Below are 19,701 nucleotides of genomic sequence, written 5' to 3' on the forward strand. Positions count from 1 at the left end.
ATGGGGGTGGACGAACCTGTAAATTACAAAGAAGCTGAAAAGGAGCAGAACTGGAGAGAGGCAATGGCAAGGGAAATAGAGGCTGTCAATCGCAATGGAACCTGGAAACTTACCACATTGCCATCTGGGCACAAGGTCATTGGTTTGAAGTGGGTGTACAAGGTTAAAAGAAATGCAGACGGGAAAATTCAAAAATATAAGGCGAGGATCGTGGCTAAAGGGTACGTTCAGAAGCAGGGAGTTGATTTTGAAGAAATCTTCGCCCCGGTGACTCGGTTAGAAACTGTGAGACTGCTACTTGCTCTTGCTGCGAAGAACGGATGGGAGGTTCATCACCTCGATATAAAAACTGCATTTTTGAATGGAGAGCTTCGAGAAGAGGTCTACGTTTCACAACCCGAAGGTTTTGTCAAGGCAGGAAAGGAGAACTTAGTGTACAGACTTGTGAAGGCCCTATATGGTTTGAGGCAGGCGCCTCGAGCATGGTACGCAAAGCTAAATAGCTGCCTGGAAGAGCTGGGTTTCGAGAGATGTCCATACGAGCATGCAGTTTACACGAATAAAAGCAATGGGAAAACTCTAATCGTCGGAGTATATGTAGATGATTTACTTGTGACCGGTTCTAGTGTTGGAATGATAAACGAGTTCAAGAAAAGAATGAATGAGAGGTTTGAGATGAGCAATCTGGGAAAGCTTTCTTATTATTTGGGTATAGAAGTCAGACAAAGCAAGGGATGTATTGAGCTAAGGCAAACTAATTATGCCAAGAAGATTTTGGAGAAAGCTGGCATGAGTGAATGCAACGCAACCAAATTCCCAATGGATCCAAAAGAAAACATTGGCAAAGATGAAGGTGGGAAATTGGTCGATACAACACAGTTTAAAAGCTTGGTTGGAGGTTTACGATACTTGGTCCATACACGACCAGATATCGCGTTTTCTGTCGGTATAATCAGCAGGTACATGGAAACACCTACGGTAATGCATCTTAATGCTGCAAAAAGGGTCCTGCGTTATATCAAGGGTACCTTGAATTATGGTCTCGTGTACACAAGAAACAGTGGCAACAATGTGTTGACAGGCTATAGTGACAGTGATTTGGCAGGACAAGTCGAAGATAGGAAGAGTACCACTGGGATGGTGTTTTATTTGGATGAAAGCTTGATAACCTGGGTTTCGCAAAAACAGAAGTGTGTGGCTCTGTCATCTTGCGAAGCGGAGTTTATGGCTGCTACTGCAGCAGCCTGCCAAGCCATTTGGCTACAAAAATTGTTGGCTCAGATTACAGGTGAGTTTATCAGTCCTGTAGTAATCTACTTGGACAACAAGTCCGCTATCGATTTAGCTAAGAATCCTATGTTTCACGGACGCAGCAAGCACATAGATATACGATATCATTTCATCCGGGAATGCGTTGAAAAGGGAGAAATCATTGTCAAGCATGTGAATACGGACATGCAGCGAGCAGATTCTCTAACTAAGGCTCTTGCAGTGGTGAAATTCGAGAGGATGCGTAAACTTCTGGGCATCAAGGAGCTGCTGGAATAAGTTTAGATTACGGGGGAAATTTGTTGGTTTTTAATCTAAACGTTTGAATTATGTTTATTTGTTTTATTCACTCTGGTTAGACCGAGTCTTCAGCTGAAAGGATCAGGTGTCAAGTAGTTGCTAGTTAGTAGGACAAGTGGTGGAATAACGTTCTAGTCATGGAGAGTTTGTAGGAGTCAGTTTAGTTCTCTATTTTTCAGTTAGTTTTTTCTTTGCTTATGAATTCTATATATGTAAGTGTTGCTTCATAAATAAAAGATGTTAGTTGGACAAATACTGTTTTGTCTTCTCAGCTACATTACATTTTGTTAACAAAACGCATATATATATATTTGTGATTTCCCAACACTTTTTGCAGTTTTTTGGAAACTGAGGAATTGTTTTATTACACGTGGTCACACGAAAAACAATTTCCAGTGGACGTTAGCGTTTCATGGTATTGGGCCTGAACCCACACTTTACATACCTCATCATTATCTTTTACTTGTAAGTTTGTGATCAAATATTTGTAAGGTTTTTCATGTTTTGCATCAAATAATTTGGGGTAGTTTCAAAAAAGAAAATTGTTATGCTATATAAATAACGTTGTACAAAAATTTTAAAATCTAGAAGCAATCTTATACATGTATAAATTTATACCAATTGTTGTTTGTACCAGCATGGTAATTAATAAACAATAATTGAAAAATATGATTTTTTAAATAACTTATGTTAGTTAAATGGTAAATGATGGCAATTATGTAATTTCAACAGACATATATTTCAAGATAGGTAATGATATTTGATCGTATTCGTGACATAAATAAACTCGAGTATTTTGCACTTAATTTAACGTTAAAATCAAATTTATTCCAACCAACTTCTAACAATCAATTAATAACTTTGGAACCTAAATGATATGTTGTTTTAAAAATTTGCAGATTTTAATGAGAATTTCTAATTCAAGATCTCCAAGTAATACTAATATATGTCAAAAATTTAAAAATTGTAGTAATTATTATTTATTAAAACAAAGTATTTAATAAATTATAATGTTCTTAATCACCTATGGAAGTAAAGTCGTTAATGATAATAATTACTTTAATTTAACTGTCATATTTTTCAAAATACATAAAAGTGCAATTTCAATGACATTTTGATCGTATTTCATGACATAAATGAAATCTATTATTTTGCCTTAAAATTTATGTAAAAGATAAATTTATTCCAGTTAATTTTAGCTACCAATAGTTACAATAATTTTGGAAACAACCGTAGAATATTTAGGTTTAACGGTTATAAATTTTGAACCATGTTTCATAAATTCGCAGATTCGAACCAGAGTTTCCGATCAAAATTTGACGAGTCCAACACATTATGTGAGGATTCTATTCAAATATTTCAAAAATCAATTGGTGTAGTACTTTGTAAAGGATTAATGGGGGATTGATGGGTGTAATCGAGAATTTTAGAATATTAGTTTTTTTCATTAATTTACAATTTTTTAAACCTTCGTACTCAAACCCGATGTAAATATTTGGGTAGGACGGGGGTACTCGTCAACGTTATTTTTCAATTTTTGTTTGCTTTTGAAATACACTTTTTTGAATTTGTTTCCTAATATAGATCTAGTGATGGATAGTAAAACCCTCACTAGAAAACCCATGTGGTCAGAAGGCCTAAAATTATCGAGAACTCAACACCCCAGTCTCAACAAAATTTTTAACCGCTACCAACTCGTTTTAAAATCTTGGATTATAATATTTTAAAGCATAAAAGTCAAATATATTGATATAAAATGGATCGACATATTTAATTTGGATTTCAATTTTAAAAATCTTTGACTCATGAGTTATTCAATAATAAATTCTTTTTATTTTAGTAATTGGCAGTTCGTAACCCACTTTTATTTTCTTTTTTGTGATTTGAGTCTACATTATTTTCTCTGTCAACTTGCACCCCATATAATTAATTTCTCTTCTATTTGCACCTCGTTAATGACTTTTCATCCAAGATGACCGTTAACTTTAATGGAAGTAGGGACATTTCAGTAAATTACTAATGAAAACAGAAGAAAATAGAGTAAATGACACTTTATAACTCATTTCCTTAAGCGATTTTTCAATTGGGGTCTATATTATGTTTCGTTGCAAGTTGCACCTTTAACTTTGAATTTCGTTCTGTTTTACATCCCCCGAACCGTTTTTAACTTTTATATCAGAGGTAAAATCGAAAATTTCTGGTCTCCTCATAACCTTGCAATATATATACATTTGCGTAGGTATAGAAGCACACATCGTTTATATATATAATAATTGAAATTTGGAGAAACGATTTGTAAGATATGAATTTTTGAAAATTGAAAACATATAAAACAAGAAGAGAGATAGAGGAGGGAGTAATATCGAGGAGAAAGAAATGAAAAAAACGGATAAGTAAGGAAGGGGTAGGGCGCGGGTGGGGTCTGGGGTGGTGACACGTTTTATTGTTCTTTATTTATAAACTAAAATCAATACAACATTTAAACAATTAGCCAAAAATTAATAATTAGCGGGAATGATATTTAACCAAATAAATATAAATTTTATACCAAAATTCCTTAAAATTATGATTATTCCCAAAATGTAAATATATAAAATATTTGGAAGTCCCACGATTTTATAAAAATAAAAATCTGATTTTTGTGGGGTTTTACGTCCCGATAGGGGGCTGGTCCGATAATTTTTATAAAATCAAAATATTTTCTAAATTAATAGTAAACCCTGAAAACACATATAATATATGCAAACGCCCGCAAAATAAGATCAAACAAGTATTTCAATAAAAACGCACTTTAACACGCGTCCAGATTACGAGTAATTTCATATAAATGCATTTTAAACACGTAATGAGTATCCGAAAAATACTCTGGTCCTTACAGGACCACATACAAATCCACCGCAAGTTAAATCATGACCAAACACATTTTAAATAATATTAACCATATTATTATTCATTTAACACGTAACAAAATAGATGTAAAATATTAATTTAAATACTTTTAAACATCACCCTATGCCCGGTGAACACGGTTAAAATACCAAATAATATTTCAGACACAAATAAAATATTGAGGTGAGTAAAATATACACTCGATCCCCAAGACTGAAAAATACACTTAGCTTTATCGATATCGATAAAATAATCGGCATTCAGGTAAAATTTTTAAATTTAAAAGTAATTAAATACTTTCACAATAATAACAGGATTTGGGACCAACTACCAATTAGCACATTACCATTTAATGAGACGAATACGTCAAACATGGATAAAATATAGATAATTTTATTTCTTCTAAATCAAGAAAAATCACATAAGCATATTCAAGGAATAATAATATTCATTGCTGAAAATCCAGGATATCACAATCTACCCTCTTTATAAGGATTACGTCCTCGGAAGCAACAGAAGAGAACATTAGGGATCTTCTTATCAAGTTTCCAATATTTCATAAGCAACATTTCTGAAAATCTCATATAAAAACTTGGATTCCTTGTATAACATAATTATCACCGGAGCTTCACTTCTGACCATTATTCCATCCACATACCATTAACCACTTTCTCAATAAAAAAATCTTTATTAACAGCGAGAAAGAAAAGAGAGATATAGATAGTAATAAATAGTAATAGAGAAACAAAGAAAGAGAAAGAGAGAGGGAAAGAAAATGGTTGACTTCTTTATACGTTACTGATATTATAACTGCATTGCAATTTACAGTTGCTCGCGATACTCTATCATATAACCTTACTTTTAACTTGACCAGGATAACTCATCTCAACTTGATTAACATACCTACGAATATTTGAGAAAATAAAATCATGAAATTCAAGAAAGGATAGAATTTTATATCATAACATGTGTACCATGATTGTGGTTACCAAAATCTGAATTTTTTGAATAAGTATTCTTGAAAGGAAATAATAACTGAGAGGTCAATATGATCCAATGAACCGGATGTTGTGTGTCTCAGTTCTGACATTTACAATAAAAGGTGATCAGTCTTTATTGTAAAACACAACACACTAATGATGGCATCCCGTCTAACTTCTATCACACAGAAAGAGAGTTATGGGATCCCTTATAAATAAGGTTGTTCATCTCAGTCAGAGTAAAAGAATATGAAAGAAATTAAAAATCAAATAAATAATCAATGGTTATAAATTCCTTGTTAAGGCAATCCTCGGATCAAAACCGAAAAGATTTAAAAAAAATGATATTTCTGGAGGAAATTAAATCCAGAAAACAAAATTCTAGCACAAAATGGTCAAGTGGTGTCATGTCACCAATAAAACTACCTACCATATAAGAAAAGTGGAAGTCCAATATCACAACTTGACGGAGCTATCAAATCCTGAAAGTAGGCATCATGATAGCCTCTGACATATTTAAAGTCAAACATGTTTGAAAACGAGTGTTAGGGATAATATCCTCCAATTGCTACCTCTCTTTGAGAGATGTCAAAAGAAGTTATAGGAAGAGAAGGTATTTCCAAGATCTTAATACTTATCTCCTTTTTAAATTCTACGGTTGACTCGTCATCCGATTCTAGACACTTCTTCATGTTTAAAGAATATCGATAATCTTCATTGTCGTCGAATCGTAGTAGCCTTGGTAGATTCCACAATAGACGTTTTGTGATTCGTAAACAATCTAAACAAGAATTACAGAAGGGGGGTTGAATGTAATTCTGGCTCATTTTTCAATTTTAAGAACATTTATACTATAAATATACAACTGTGTTTGATTTAGCAGTGGTGCGGAATGAAAGTAGTAATTAAATCAAAATACAAAGTAATCAAATACAAGTACTTCAAAACTTTCTGGTGGACTGAACTTTTCCACTAGAGATATCTATTAATAAGAGAACTTTGTGTTACAATGTTGTACACAATTTCTTACAAATAGAACACTCAAGAACAGAGAAATTCTTTACAGATTTTGCTTTATGCATTTCTCTATTTTTTGCTTGCTTGAATTCTTAAAATCTTAGAGTTCTACTTTATGAATTTCTCTGGTTTATATATCACGAGGTTACATGAAAAAAAAGATAAACAAATAAGACAAAATGTTTCTAGTCTAATTTCATGCTCCTTCATTTCTCTATCCAGCACCTTTGAATATCTTCAGTTTAGCATGGAAATGAAAATGCTTCTTTGTTCTCTAAACCCTGCAAATAGGCTGTCACATTTCATTTGCATACAATCAACGCATGTGACTGTCAAGTCACTATCAACTGCTCTTTTGAATTTAAACATCCGTTGAAGCTTCATTAGATCATCCTTTGAAACTGTGATTGATCATCCGTTGAAACTGTGGCTGATCATCCGTTGAAACTGTGGCTGATCATCCGTTGAAGCTTTAGTTGATCATCCGTTGAAGCTTTGTGAATCATCCATTAAGACTGTTTTCTTGGCAGTTAACTCCATTTCATTTATACAAGATTATAAGACATCTAATATTTACAATTAACCAACCTATCTTGCATATCAAACTAGTAAGGCATTATAATATGTAGGAATGTGCTACTAAACTTATTATTACATAAGCTACTCTTTCAATGGATGTTAAAATGATCATCCATTGAAAGCTACAAAATCACTTAAATAAAATCTACTAAGTGTTTTGTTCAAGTTATCATCAAGTACACAACATATTCCTAACAATCTCCCCCAATTTATGTCTACTGGAATTGTAGCCATAAATTAAGAGAAATTTGATGATAACAAAATACTCTATGAATACAGATTGAAATAAAGTAGATAAAATTTACAAGTGCTCCAATTAATTGAAAATTCTTACAGAGGAAGAATTGTAGAGTATCTTACAGATCATTTTCAAGGTGCTCCTCTAGACTAAGAAAATTTAGATTACTTCCTTGATTGTCTTGACTTCCTTCCCAGCTTCATATTATTTTCCTCAATTTGATATTGGAGTTGCTTGTAGAACTCAAGCTCATCTCCAATTGTCTGATGCAGCTTATTTTGCATCTCCATGAGAGTTTCATTGCTCGAAATTTTTAGCTCATCATCCAATCTGAAGAATCTTCTGATGCATTTTTCATCCTTGAACTCCACTATCCATTATGGCCTCAAATGCACCCTATCTCGAGTAAAATGAATTGTCAATACTCTTGGGAGTGTATTTGGTCCTCTCCAGCTATTCCTTATCTTCTCAATCTTGTTAAGTACCATTTCTTGGCAACTATGTTGAATCCAAAGTTTTCTTGATTGAGGAGAAGATAGTCACCAAGGTGGAATAACCTTCATTGATAATTCTGTGAAGGGGCCATGTCATCTCTTTTCCACCCTTGTACCTGAAGACTAATCTTTCTGGAAGATGTCTGTAGGCATCAATAGCTCTAACTTCATCTATTTCTTCCAGATAAATATTTATGTATGAGAATTCTTTGATATCACATATGAAGAGTTGATCTCCCTTGTTGACAATTGGCTTGGGTTTGGCCACTGACTTGGATTGAAGTTTGACAGGCTTGACCATCTTGACTGCTCTTTTCTTTGTCTTTCTTGGCTTGACATAGATTGGAATTTTTAGATCAGGAAGAGAGAGGCTATCCCAATCTATAGGTTCATCTTTGGGAATTACAGGTTAACTCCATTTCATTTATACAAGATTACAAGACATCTAATATTTACAATTAACCAACCTATCTTGCATATCAAACTAGTAAGGGATTATAATATGCAAGAATGTGCTACTAAACTTATTATTACATAAGCTACTCTTTCAACGGATGTTGAAATGATCATCCGTTGAAAGCTACAAAATCACTTAAATAAAATCTACTAAGTATTTTGTTCAAGTTATCATCAAGTACACAACATATTCCTAACAATCTCCCCCAATTTATGTCTACTGGAATTGTAGCCATAAATTAAGAGAAATTTGATGATAACAAAATATTCTATGAATACAGATTGAAATAAAGTAGATAAAATTTACAAGTGCTGCAATTAATTGAAAATTCTTACAGAAGAAGAATTGTAGAGTATCTTACAGATCATTTTCAAGGTGCTCCTCTAGACTAAGAAAATTTAGACTACTTCCTTGATTGTCTTGACTTCTTTCCCAGCTTCACATTATTTTCCTTAATTTGATATTGGAGTTTCTTGTAGAACTCAAGTTCATCTCCAATAGTCTGATCCAGCTTATTTTGCATCTCCATGAGAGTTTCATTCTTGAAATCTTTAGCTGATCTTCCAATCTAAAGAATCTTCTGATGCATTTTTCATCCTTGAACTCCATTATCCATTATGGCCTCAAATGCACCCTGTCTCCAGTAAAAGGAATTGTCAATACTCTTGGGAGTGTATTTGGTCCTCTCCAGCTATTCCTTATCTTCTCAATCTTGTTAAGTACCGTTTCTTGGCAACTATGTTGAATCCAAAGTTTTCTTGATTGAGGAGAAGATAGTCACCAAGGTGGAATAGCCTTCATTGAGAATTCTGTGAAGGGGCCATGTCATCTCTCTTCCACCCTTGTACCTGAAGACTAATCTTTCTGGAAGATGTCTGTAGGCATCAATAGCTCTAACTTCATCTATTTCTTCCAGATAAATATTTATGTATGATAATTCTTTGATATCACATATGAACAGTTGATCCACTACACCATAAATGGCCTACAGCAACACCAAGAAAATGTTACAACAGGCCCAAAAAAGTGTTACCACAGCCAGAAAAATGCCTAAGGTAACATAAAAATTAAGTTGCTTTTTTTCGAGTTACCTTTGGCCCCTAAGGTAACATTACTTTTGCCCTGGTGTAACATTCACTTTTGTGTTACAATAGCCGTCAAAGGTAACATTAATCTATGTCTATAATATCACAATATGTATGTTACCTTTGAACTCAGAATTTTCAAAAAAAATGGGGCCCACCAGTGGGGCCCACAGTGGTGACGTGGCATGTAGGTTCCGCAGTGGTGACGTGGCATGTGGGTCCCACAGTGCTAGCATCAAATTTGTACCTGGGGTAACACTTCGAACAACCTACTCTAACACTTTATGAAGCTACTGTAACAATTTACCAGGAAGAAAAATGAAAAACTAATATTATAAAGTGTAAAATCGACTGCAAAATTTGAAAATATATTACATTAATCTAATACATTCCAAATTTCATAATCTCAACTACATTCATAACCAGTTTACCATCAACTTAAATCATAATAAATTTAACCAATACAACCAACTAATCTACATCCCAAAACTTAATCCACTTCCTGCTAGTAGCTGCCGAGAACTTGACACGTATGCATTCATCAACAAATATATAGTTGTTACGGCTGAAATGAGAAAGAAACAAAGGTTAGGTCATACAATACCCTATATATATACCCCATGCAAAAGTATTGTACTTCTATATTCTATAACAACTACTATTTTACATACCTGATGCATATATACATACAACAATGCCTGCAAACTCAATGATGCCAATGTATCTCTCCATCTAGCTAGCATTTTTTGCTGCATCAACATGAACAACAGCAGTATTATCTAAAAGAATGATAAGAATCAAGTACTAAAAAATAATCAAGTATGGTTCTTTACTACTTTAAGAGTTAAACATACTATGCATAATACTAACAAACCCGTGTGGAGATCAAGTAATGACCACCAGTTCTAAGATAGGATCGAGCATTCATAGCAATATAATTCACAGTTGATGCAGGGGGGACCTATCAACACTAGTGCTTTTGTTGCAGAATACACAGTTGATATGCTACCTTCTAGAACATGAAATTTGACTAGCATATTGCAAGTATTAATACAGAGGATATGCTACCTTCTAGAACATGAGATTGAAGAGAGTTAATTGCTTAAGAAAACATAGAACATCATTTGTTTAGCATGGACATCCTGGTAGGCTTAGATAATCATGTAAAATTAAGCCTGGAACAAAAGTAAAACTATTTTTTCTTATAGCTTGGAATTATTAATGTGTAGCAATCATGTCTGCAACCAACTAATCTAAACTACACTTAGATTAGAATTAATAAATGAAGTGATCAAATCGATCCATAATCATTGGTTTACCCATGTTAGTCAGCAGTCAAACTCCTATTTAGAATTTACATTTAATGATAAGCAGGTAGGCTAATCATATAGATGCAAAAGAGGAAATTAAAAAAATTGAAAATTACCAGCATCAAATATGAGCCCTGGATCTAAAGGAGCTCTAAGATTTACATGGCTACTTCCATAATCAAAAGGTGTAGCTGGGACAAGCGACACAGTCTCAGATCCAGAATATTGTTGGGCTTGAAGAGGCGTCCCTGCCCTGTCAAGTGTAATTAATGTCGTCATTAATGCTGATTTTAACTAAACAAATAGTTCAGGTTCTTTACTAAAAATTAGAAAAAAAAGATAAACTTAATAAAATAGTAACACTAGAAACTCTTCACATTCTCCTCAACTTCAGACACAAGTGTTTGGTCAACTTTTTGTTAAGTGTCCTCCTTCACCGGCATGTCCTAACTGTCCTCCTTTCTTTGACTGCAGTCCCTTGTTGTCCATCTGTGCAGTTTTGGGTGGCTTAGCACATGCCTTTAGGACTGCGTTATTCTACAGGAAGACAGACATTTAGAAAGATTTTTTTAATTATGACATTAATGTGGTCAAAAGTAATGACAATATGTTTCACAATTTAGTCAACAACCTATTTAATCAATGCAACATCAATTTGTAATAGACCAAATAATTTCGAGAACATATAAAGATATTAATATACAATATCATAGGAACCATTGCAGTACGAAGGCCATAAAAACAAGTTTGTACCGAATAAAAGTGTATGAAGAGCATCTTTTTTGTACTTATTGGGAAGCTCAGAGAGCTTTCCTAGCCATAGATTATTCCAAGAAAAAAACAACAGCAATTACACATGGACCAAGTAAGATTTGGTTCAACAAAACCTGCAAGAACAGAACATATTATTATTAGTACTTCAGATATAATTCTGCTAATACAAGATATCTACTTATTTTAACAAGTTGAATGCAGAATCCCAGGGGATGTGTGTACCTTTATCACTATATTTTGGACTGTTTGCTTTGGCATGCACCGTTCAAGAAACTGGTACCAAGCAAAAGAACCAGGGCATACAAAAGAAAACCATATGAAGCCATTCAGAGGGATCAAAGCCAGTTATGGTCTGAAATGAGAGTTTGAATATCATCCTACAAAGACAAATTTAGTAAAATTAAGCCATAGGTAATCTCGAGATTCAGAAGGTAAAGAGAATAACAAAACGTGAACTCAAAGCATGTTCATCATGTAAAATTACTGATCCAAGTGGTAATTATAACTTATCATATATAACAGCTCCAGTGCTCCACAAACTGATTTATTGTGCTTAGATATATGTAAACAGCAGGTAGAAACATGATTGCTGACCCTTAATATGTACCTGGTCCCATGCAAAAGATTATTTTATTAATCAACATGCTTCAACTAATATATCCCAACAATAATTATTGTAATACTAATTCTAAACACTTGCCGATAAGACAAATACTTCCAAGTATATCTTTTCACAGAGTTAATAGTACAATAATTATTACTTATCATAACCTTGCACATATATGTATAATCAACTAACTACAAACACTAGTTTATGAATTATGATTCTGTCTTTTGGACTACAGACCTTGAGAATAACCCACTTTTATGTATTCGATCAAAATGCAAAGCACCATCAAACTACTAATAAACGTGATAAGAAGATCAAAAATTATATAAAGGAATGGAATAATTATCATTTAGTCACAATTCTAACAAGGTATCTCTAACTTTAGCATCTAATACTAGGGATCAGATGTTTGGTTCTTTCCATTCCGATACAGAAATACTGTAATCAGCAACCATTTCTTTAAAAATCATACATTGTCCATGAAATAGCTTATGTTCTGAAGTACCTTAACAGAAGCGATTTTCAACTTACAAGTAATTCTTATATAATTAAAACACCTTAGTACTGCTCATGCCTAAAAAAATGGCAGCAACAACATTGAGTCATTTACTGGACCCATGGAAGCCTATAGTTTCATTTGCCATTGGAATACGGTGATGTATCGTCCACCTCCAGGTCATTTCTGACTAATAATCTACCTGACTCCTTGCAAATTTAAACAATACAAACACAATTACCCCAGAGAAAATGTTGCACCAGAGGGACTTCTCATTCTATATATATTCTAAAGTCATTACATATTAGGCTTCAACGACAAGAAAATCATTTCCTGGCATTTGGTTTAAAATATCCTAGATAAGTGCACTACCGGGTACATCAATTGCTTCACGGAGAAATTGATGCACTTGAGGGTACAATAATTGGTACAGTTTAATAAACAGAGTTATATTCACAGAGTTAATAGTACAATAATTATTACTTATCATAGATGGCTAAAATAGTCCAAACAGTTCCTACATAATTGTATTATTACTTGGTTCAAAAATCTATTAAAAGCTCCACAATTACAAGTTTAGCCAAGTTAACCATTGTTTAATCACTACTGTGCCTGAGAGAAGAAGTTTTCATCATAAAATTACAAACACATACACAAATTCAAAGAGAGAGGGATAGAGAGAGTACATACAAATATATTAGAGGGAGGAGTACCTGTAGAAGCCCAAGATAAGCCCAATCTCATAAATTATTAGACATAAAGCAAACCAGACTAACCCTATAACAAAGAGATAAAATCAATTAATTTGACAATTTAACAAAAAAATAAAACACGAAAACCCCCAATTTAAATAAAAACCCTAATTTTTTTAAGCTTGAATATGTACAAGCAGCCCTAAATCCATCAATCCATCGATCTGTGAATGTTAAGCTTTTTCTTGAATAAATCGACTTTATTATAACCTTAAACGGGAGAAAATGTAGAGAATGATACGAAGGTTAACGGAAGAGAACGAATTGAGAGAGATAAAGACTGACAGAGTGAGCCTTTTGATATAGTATTTTGGCTTGTTTAAAATTTTTAAAGTACCGCCTGTGAAAATAAATTGCCGCTTGTCCAATATTTAGCTCAAATCTTAGCGGGTTTGTCCAATTCACCTTCTATTTTGTATTTTATTTTTTTAAAAAAAACATTATCATTACAAATTGTAACCAAATTATTTGAAAATAATATCATTCACTAAATTTTATAAATTTAAGCAACAAATTAAATTTATCAAAATTAATAAATTTTAAAAATTAAATAATAGGATTATCTGTATTTTTTAAAGATCAATTTTATAAATTAAAAATATTCTATTAATTTAATATTTTAACCAAAAATATGTTTATTAACTTATTACTAAATTTATATTTGTAAACTATTACTTAAATATATTGCAAAGTTAATTAATTTGAATTTAGATATTATACATATATTTTATTATTTTGTAAAATGATATTATTTTGTATGTTAATACCCTATGGTAACACAATTTCACTAACACTTTTGATCTATAGTAACATGTTGGAAAGGCTACGGTAACATCAAATATGCATTGTTGCAGTAGACAAAGATGAGCATAGCTAATGTAACATTAAGTTGTAACACTCATGATCAAACTATTGCTATAGGTCATCTATGGTGTAGTGATCTCTCTTGTTGACAATTGGCTTGGGTTTGGCCACCGACTTGGATTGAAGTTTGACAGGCTTGACCATCTTGACTGCTCTTTTCTTTGTCTTTCTTGGCTTGACACTACAAGAAAAAAGTCTATAGACATCGCTTTTTGGCCGATGTCTATGCTGTTTCCCAACCGATGTTGATGTCAGTGATGTCTATTCTAGACATCGGTGAATACCCGATGTCCATACTCGATTAGACATCGATTTTAGTTAAAAAAAACAGATGTCTATGTGTTGATTATTTATATAAAATGATATAAATAAATTATTTAATAACAAAATTACACCTAATTAAACATGTTAAACATATCATGAGCTATGTTTTTTGTCACAAAAACATCGATTTAGTGAAAAATACTGATGTCTATGTGATGATTTTTTAAAACAAATGCTATAACAAAATTATTTAATAAGTAAATTACACCTATTAAAACATATTAAACATATATTGAGCTATGTTTTTTGTCACAAAAACATCGATAATTTTGACAGAGGTGATGTAAAATGACATATTAACATCTCTTTCTTTAATGAAAGGTGATGTCTAATTTAGTGTATAGACATCAGTGTTTTCTAGAATGAAGTGATGTCTATGTATCATTTAGACTTGAACATGTTAGTCTTTAACATCAGTTGTTTGTCTCAAACTGATGTACATTGTATTTTTTTGACATCAGTTTTGTTTGGTTAAAAGTGATGTTTCTAATGTTACTTGACATCAGTTTAATCTTAAACAAAGTGATTTCTATATTTCATTTAAATTTGAACTTGGATTTCTTTGACATTAGTTTTTTACCTTAAAGTGATGTACATTATCTTTTTTGACATCAGCTTCTCTTAATTGAAAGTGATGTGTAAGAAGTTTATAGACCAAATTGTGTAAAGTTTTACATCACTAATTGTGTAATTGTTGTCTGAGAACGTCAACCAAAATAGTAAAACATATGATCTGAAATCTAAACTATTATATTCTCCAGAAACCAACTGAAGACATTCAGTCTAATGAAAATTGTAAGATAGTTTTTTCACTATCCCGTTTTGAACACTCTTCAAAATCTGAGACACAAATCCTCTCTACACAAGACAGCAAGGGCCCATACAAGTTCCCATTATTTAGATATCTCAACAACTGCAGAGGACAAGATGAGCAAGCCGCTTTATCCCAAGCAAGCAAATACGATCCCCCACTTACTGGACATATGCCATGTGCACGATCAAATCAACCACATGGGTGCTGCATTAACCACCCAAAAAGACATATGTAAAAGAATTTAACAGTCAACTTAGAGGAAGCATTTTCAGAAGCATTAGAGGAAGAAGTGAGAGAAATCATCAATAACATATCCTAAAACAACTCAGAAACTTTGCTACACTTCCAAACCAAGTCAAACAACAACATTCAGACAAAAAATTAATATTATTCCAACGTTCAGACAATTATTTACCTAGGTAGCATGAGTTTCTTAGCAAGTGCAGGCTCTCATTATTGTTTTAATCAACAAGAATATCGTTTATACTATTTGAGTTTCAGGACCAGCAGGTGAACTACAAGGTCAAATATGATTATTAACTGCAGACTATGAATTCCTGGATTGAAATAACACAGATTATTAAAAAGAGCACAACATAATCGCCTCTCAAGTTAAAAGATGAGGTGGAACTTGTCATCAAAATTGATGACCTAGTCAACCACCTGTTTATAACTGGAGTAGATTTAGAACAATGATTTCTGGCATTCTAAAGAGCAAAAGCTCCCTTAAAAATATATGGCAAGTACGAAATGCAAACTTATATAAAACTAGTTTTAAATTAAGGACGTTTGTGACAAGAAATGCACAGATGCACCCATGATATATTTGTTGAGTATGACAACATAACTGATACAAGCAACTATGTACAGCCAATTCCTTTTAGCAATAATAACTACTGTAAGCAGTTTAGAATAAGGAAATTTTGAATTACCCCTATGGAATCACTCATTGATTTTATTTCCCTTACTTGTGCTCCTAGAAGATTCATAAGGTCCTCAAAGTATTGTACCTCTGCATGGACTCAAAATGTCAGCTATAAATATTGTTACATGTTCAGTATCCATCAAGTATGGGAGTAGGTAACCTAAATCATTAAAGCACAAAGACAAAAGATAAACTTATTTCGAAAATGCTAGCAGCAAAGAAAGAACACTCATCAAAGCCGAGTATCGACCTCCGTCTGTGAAAATCAACATATCCTGGCTTGCTCGTGCCACATCAGTAGCTGCCAAGCTTGTTCTTTATTTGTTTTCGTTAAAAGATCCTCTTCTTTTTCTGATCTAACGTTGCGAATCCAAGACTTTAGTCTAGGAACAACAGCATTCTGAAACAAAATAGTGTAACCTGATAGAGTAAGCCTCTAGAATATTAATACCTGTGGCAAGAAATTTAACAGATAACAAAAGGGAAACACAAGGAACCTTCATAAAAGAAGATTATGTAGTACACATGCAATGTGTTAATATTGTTAAAGTATATGAGAGACAAAATTTTCGCGATATGTATTGTGCATTTTCATCCAAAAAAATAGGATACTGCTCCAACCCAACTTGGGTTACCCAAGTACCATAAAAACCAAAGCGGTCTCAGCACCTGAAATAGCCAGTAAACCCACAGCAAGAAGAGCTTATTTCCATCCTAATCGATATTGCGCCAAGGTCCCCTGCATTAGAAACAGTGATAATAGGAGTATATGCTGCGGGTTGCAAAGCTGGATCTTTTGCAAAATGATGAATTCGGATTCCCGTCTACATTAATATACATAATGGCTAAAACTCAATTAATAAGACTATTACCCATCCCCTAAGAATTTTGCCAACATTACTAAAAATGAAGCCTGGATTTGAATTAAATAAGTTACCTCCTACTGCTTGACCAGTTGAAACTGGTGGGGTTTGATCCTGCCATCGGAAACAAGATGTTTTCATGATTAAGAATAGTAAAATTATTTATCTGAACTGTTGATGATAAAAAATGAGAGATATATTTAAAAATGGACTCTATAAGGTGTGTAAATGAAGAAGAAGAATACAGGCCTTCATCTATCTCCTCCTTTGTAAGGCCCTTCTTCTCAGAGAGGAACGTCTATACCGGACAGGAAATCCCTTAATTTTTAGATGTAAAATAAATTTGACAGCATTCTCCACTTGATTGTCCCGAATTATTTCTGAGTTCACAAACACAGATAAAACCTTGGTATCTTGATGGACCTTGTAAACTCCAAGACATTTAGTGGTAAGGTATCAGAATCAACAAGTCCCTAACTAGAACGAATCATATCAGCAAATCAATCAGTGGTCACATATTTCTTATTGTGACTCGAATAGGTTACAAACTATTTCATGTACTCGGTCTTTCTTTAACAAAAAAAAAAACATACCTAAAGAGAACTCGTTCTTCGTGATTCTGTGAGTGCAGCGTCAACAATCTGTTTGAGACGTATCAGCTTAGACCCTCGCATGACAACCATTTGCAGTTATCAGTACTTTGGTTTACAATCACTTATTCTTTGGGCACACAGATTCAGCAGAGAATCCAGCAAAAACAACCTGGAAAAAATCAAACTTGCAGTACTTCGATAAATGCTTGTTCAAAGGCATCACAGATTGTAAGCACCAGAAGTCTAGTAACAAAGGACATGGGTCTTTTTATCATACCGAGTGGACTGCACCGATTCGAGCACATGCAAGCATAGCTATTGGTAATTCCATCAACATGGGTAAGTAAATTAAAACTGCATCACCCTTTTTAACACCGATATCTTTCAAGTAATTGGCAAGCTATAGAGAGACATGAAGCAAACTATTTAACTGAATCCAGCTACACATCATTATATGAATATGTCTTTGCAGATAGTGTGTTATCAACCTGGCAAACCCTTTGAAGAAGCTGGGTGTATGTCAAAGAGGCATCAGCACCAGGCTCATTCCCTTCCCAATAAATTGCAATTTTGTCACCATTCTCAGACTCAATGTTTCTATCCAAGCAATTGTAACATATGTTGGTAATCCCACCCTCAAAACACTGATCAAAAGTAATTAAAAAATCAGCCAAAGACCTAAGAGGAGGGGTTAACAAGAATAATCAAGTAAAACAAATTTTCTAAAAAAGGAAGACCTTAATGTTGACATTGCCCTTCCTAACATCAAGATTTCCAGAGTAGACACTGGGATCCCATGTACATTTCCAGTAAAACTGAGCTGCAATTTCAGACCAAAACCCAGCTGGGTCTTCGATTGACATCTTGTACATTTCCATGTACTGACCAAAATACAAAATAAGAAAAAAAAAGAGAATAAAAATTAAGAAGTATTCACAAGTTAGAACTGTTGATTCTTGACAATACAATGGTTGAAGTCATTTGAAATAGTTACCAAAACGTGAGTGTAAGCAATGATTAGTAGAGGTATTATTGGTAAATTTCAAGAGTTGGAATGGTTTATAGCAGAACATGATGCTTAATATATAAAAAATTGAAAGGAGGGAAACACACACCTTATGGAAAGAGGGGACAAGAGCCTGTGATGAAAAATCCGGAGAGGGAAAAACAAGATCATCTTCGTGAGAAGCAAGAGATTGCCCATGTTGCCCATGTTGCCAATATCAACCACTCGAACAGGTGTTCCATATTGTGTAGTTCCAACAGCTGCTTGCTGCACCACCACTGAAATAGTATTCAGTGCCATAAACCACTATTCCTGTATGCCTGAAAAAAGTAGAAGCGTACAAGCTTATTAGCCCAGCAAGCAAGAAAAAAAAAGTCCGATGACTTAATGCAGAAATTTAGGTTCCAGAGAAATTAACAGCTATTATAATATTTTTTCTAGGAACTTCATAGTTCGCACACTAAATCAGTAAATTTATTATGGTGAATCATCTTATAAAACCAAATCAACAAACTATTAAATTATAGATCAAGTATGGAGAAGAAAATACAAGAAATAGTTAAGATACTAAAATGCCAGAATTAAATGCATAACATAAAGAAAAAGCTAAATTTTCATGAAAATAGAATCTTAGCTTACACAGGCAAAGAACATGTAAAGGGAAGACAAATAAAACAATCAGGAACTTACCAAATGCCTTCTATAACTTTACCCAAAAAAGTCATTGACAACTGCCTTGCCATTCCTTGACTCAAGTCATAGACGTTCAAGCATACCTTGTGACCTTCCTGAAACCAATAAGCAACTATAATTAAATGCTGAACATGTACAAATTAGTGACAACAATTTGTTAACAAAAACATACAGGGAAATTCATACAATTAGATATCCAACACAGTTCCCCTTGACATAATTAGCTATATACCACTGATATAAAAAAATAGTAGTAAACTATTAGTTATTTTAAAAAAATATATATATACTGGAATATATATACTGGAATTTGCTACCAACATGCTCATTATCACAAGAAAGAATTGAATACCATGTAATCAGTAGACA

At 33.3% G+C, this 19,701-nt stretch overlaps 1 protein-coding gene across 1 annotated transcript; it reads right to left on the reverse strand.

Moving 5' to 3' along the window:
- Nucleotides 1-18,014: 18,014 nt before the first annotated feature.
- LOC141704103 (acetyl-coenzyme A synthetase, chloroplastic/glyoxysomal-like) lies at nucleotides 18,015-18,839 on the reverse strand. Its single transcript, XM_074507420.1, has 3 exons — nucleotides 18,749-18,839; nucleotides 18,371-18,514; nucleotides 18,015-18,277 (listed from the first exon to the last, which is right to left on the reverse strand). Exons 2-3 carry the CDS (start codon nucleotides 18,509-18,511, stop codon nucleotides 18,074-18,076), a joined length of 345 nt encoding a protein of 114 aa, XP_074363521.1. The 5' UTR covers nucleotides 18,512-18,514; nucleotides 18,749-18,839; the 3' UTR covers nucleotides 18,015-18,073.
- Nucleotides 18,840-19,701: the final 862 nt, after the last annotated feature.

The sequence above is a fragment of the Apium graveolens genome, unplaced genomic scaffold (genome assembly GCF_009905375.1).
Source record: "Apium graveolens cultivar Ventura unplaced genomic scaffold, ASM990537v1 ctg741, whole genome shotgun sequence".
NCBI classification, from domain to species: domain Eukaryota; kingdom Viridiplantae; phylum Streptophyta; class Magnoliopsida; order Apiales; family Apiaceae; genus Apium; species Apium graveolens.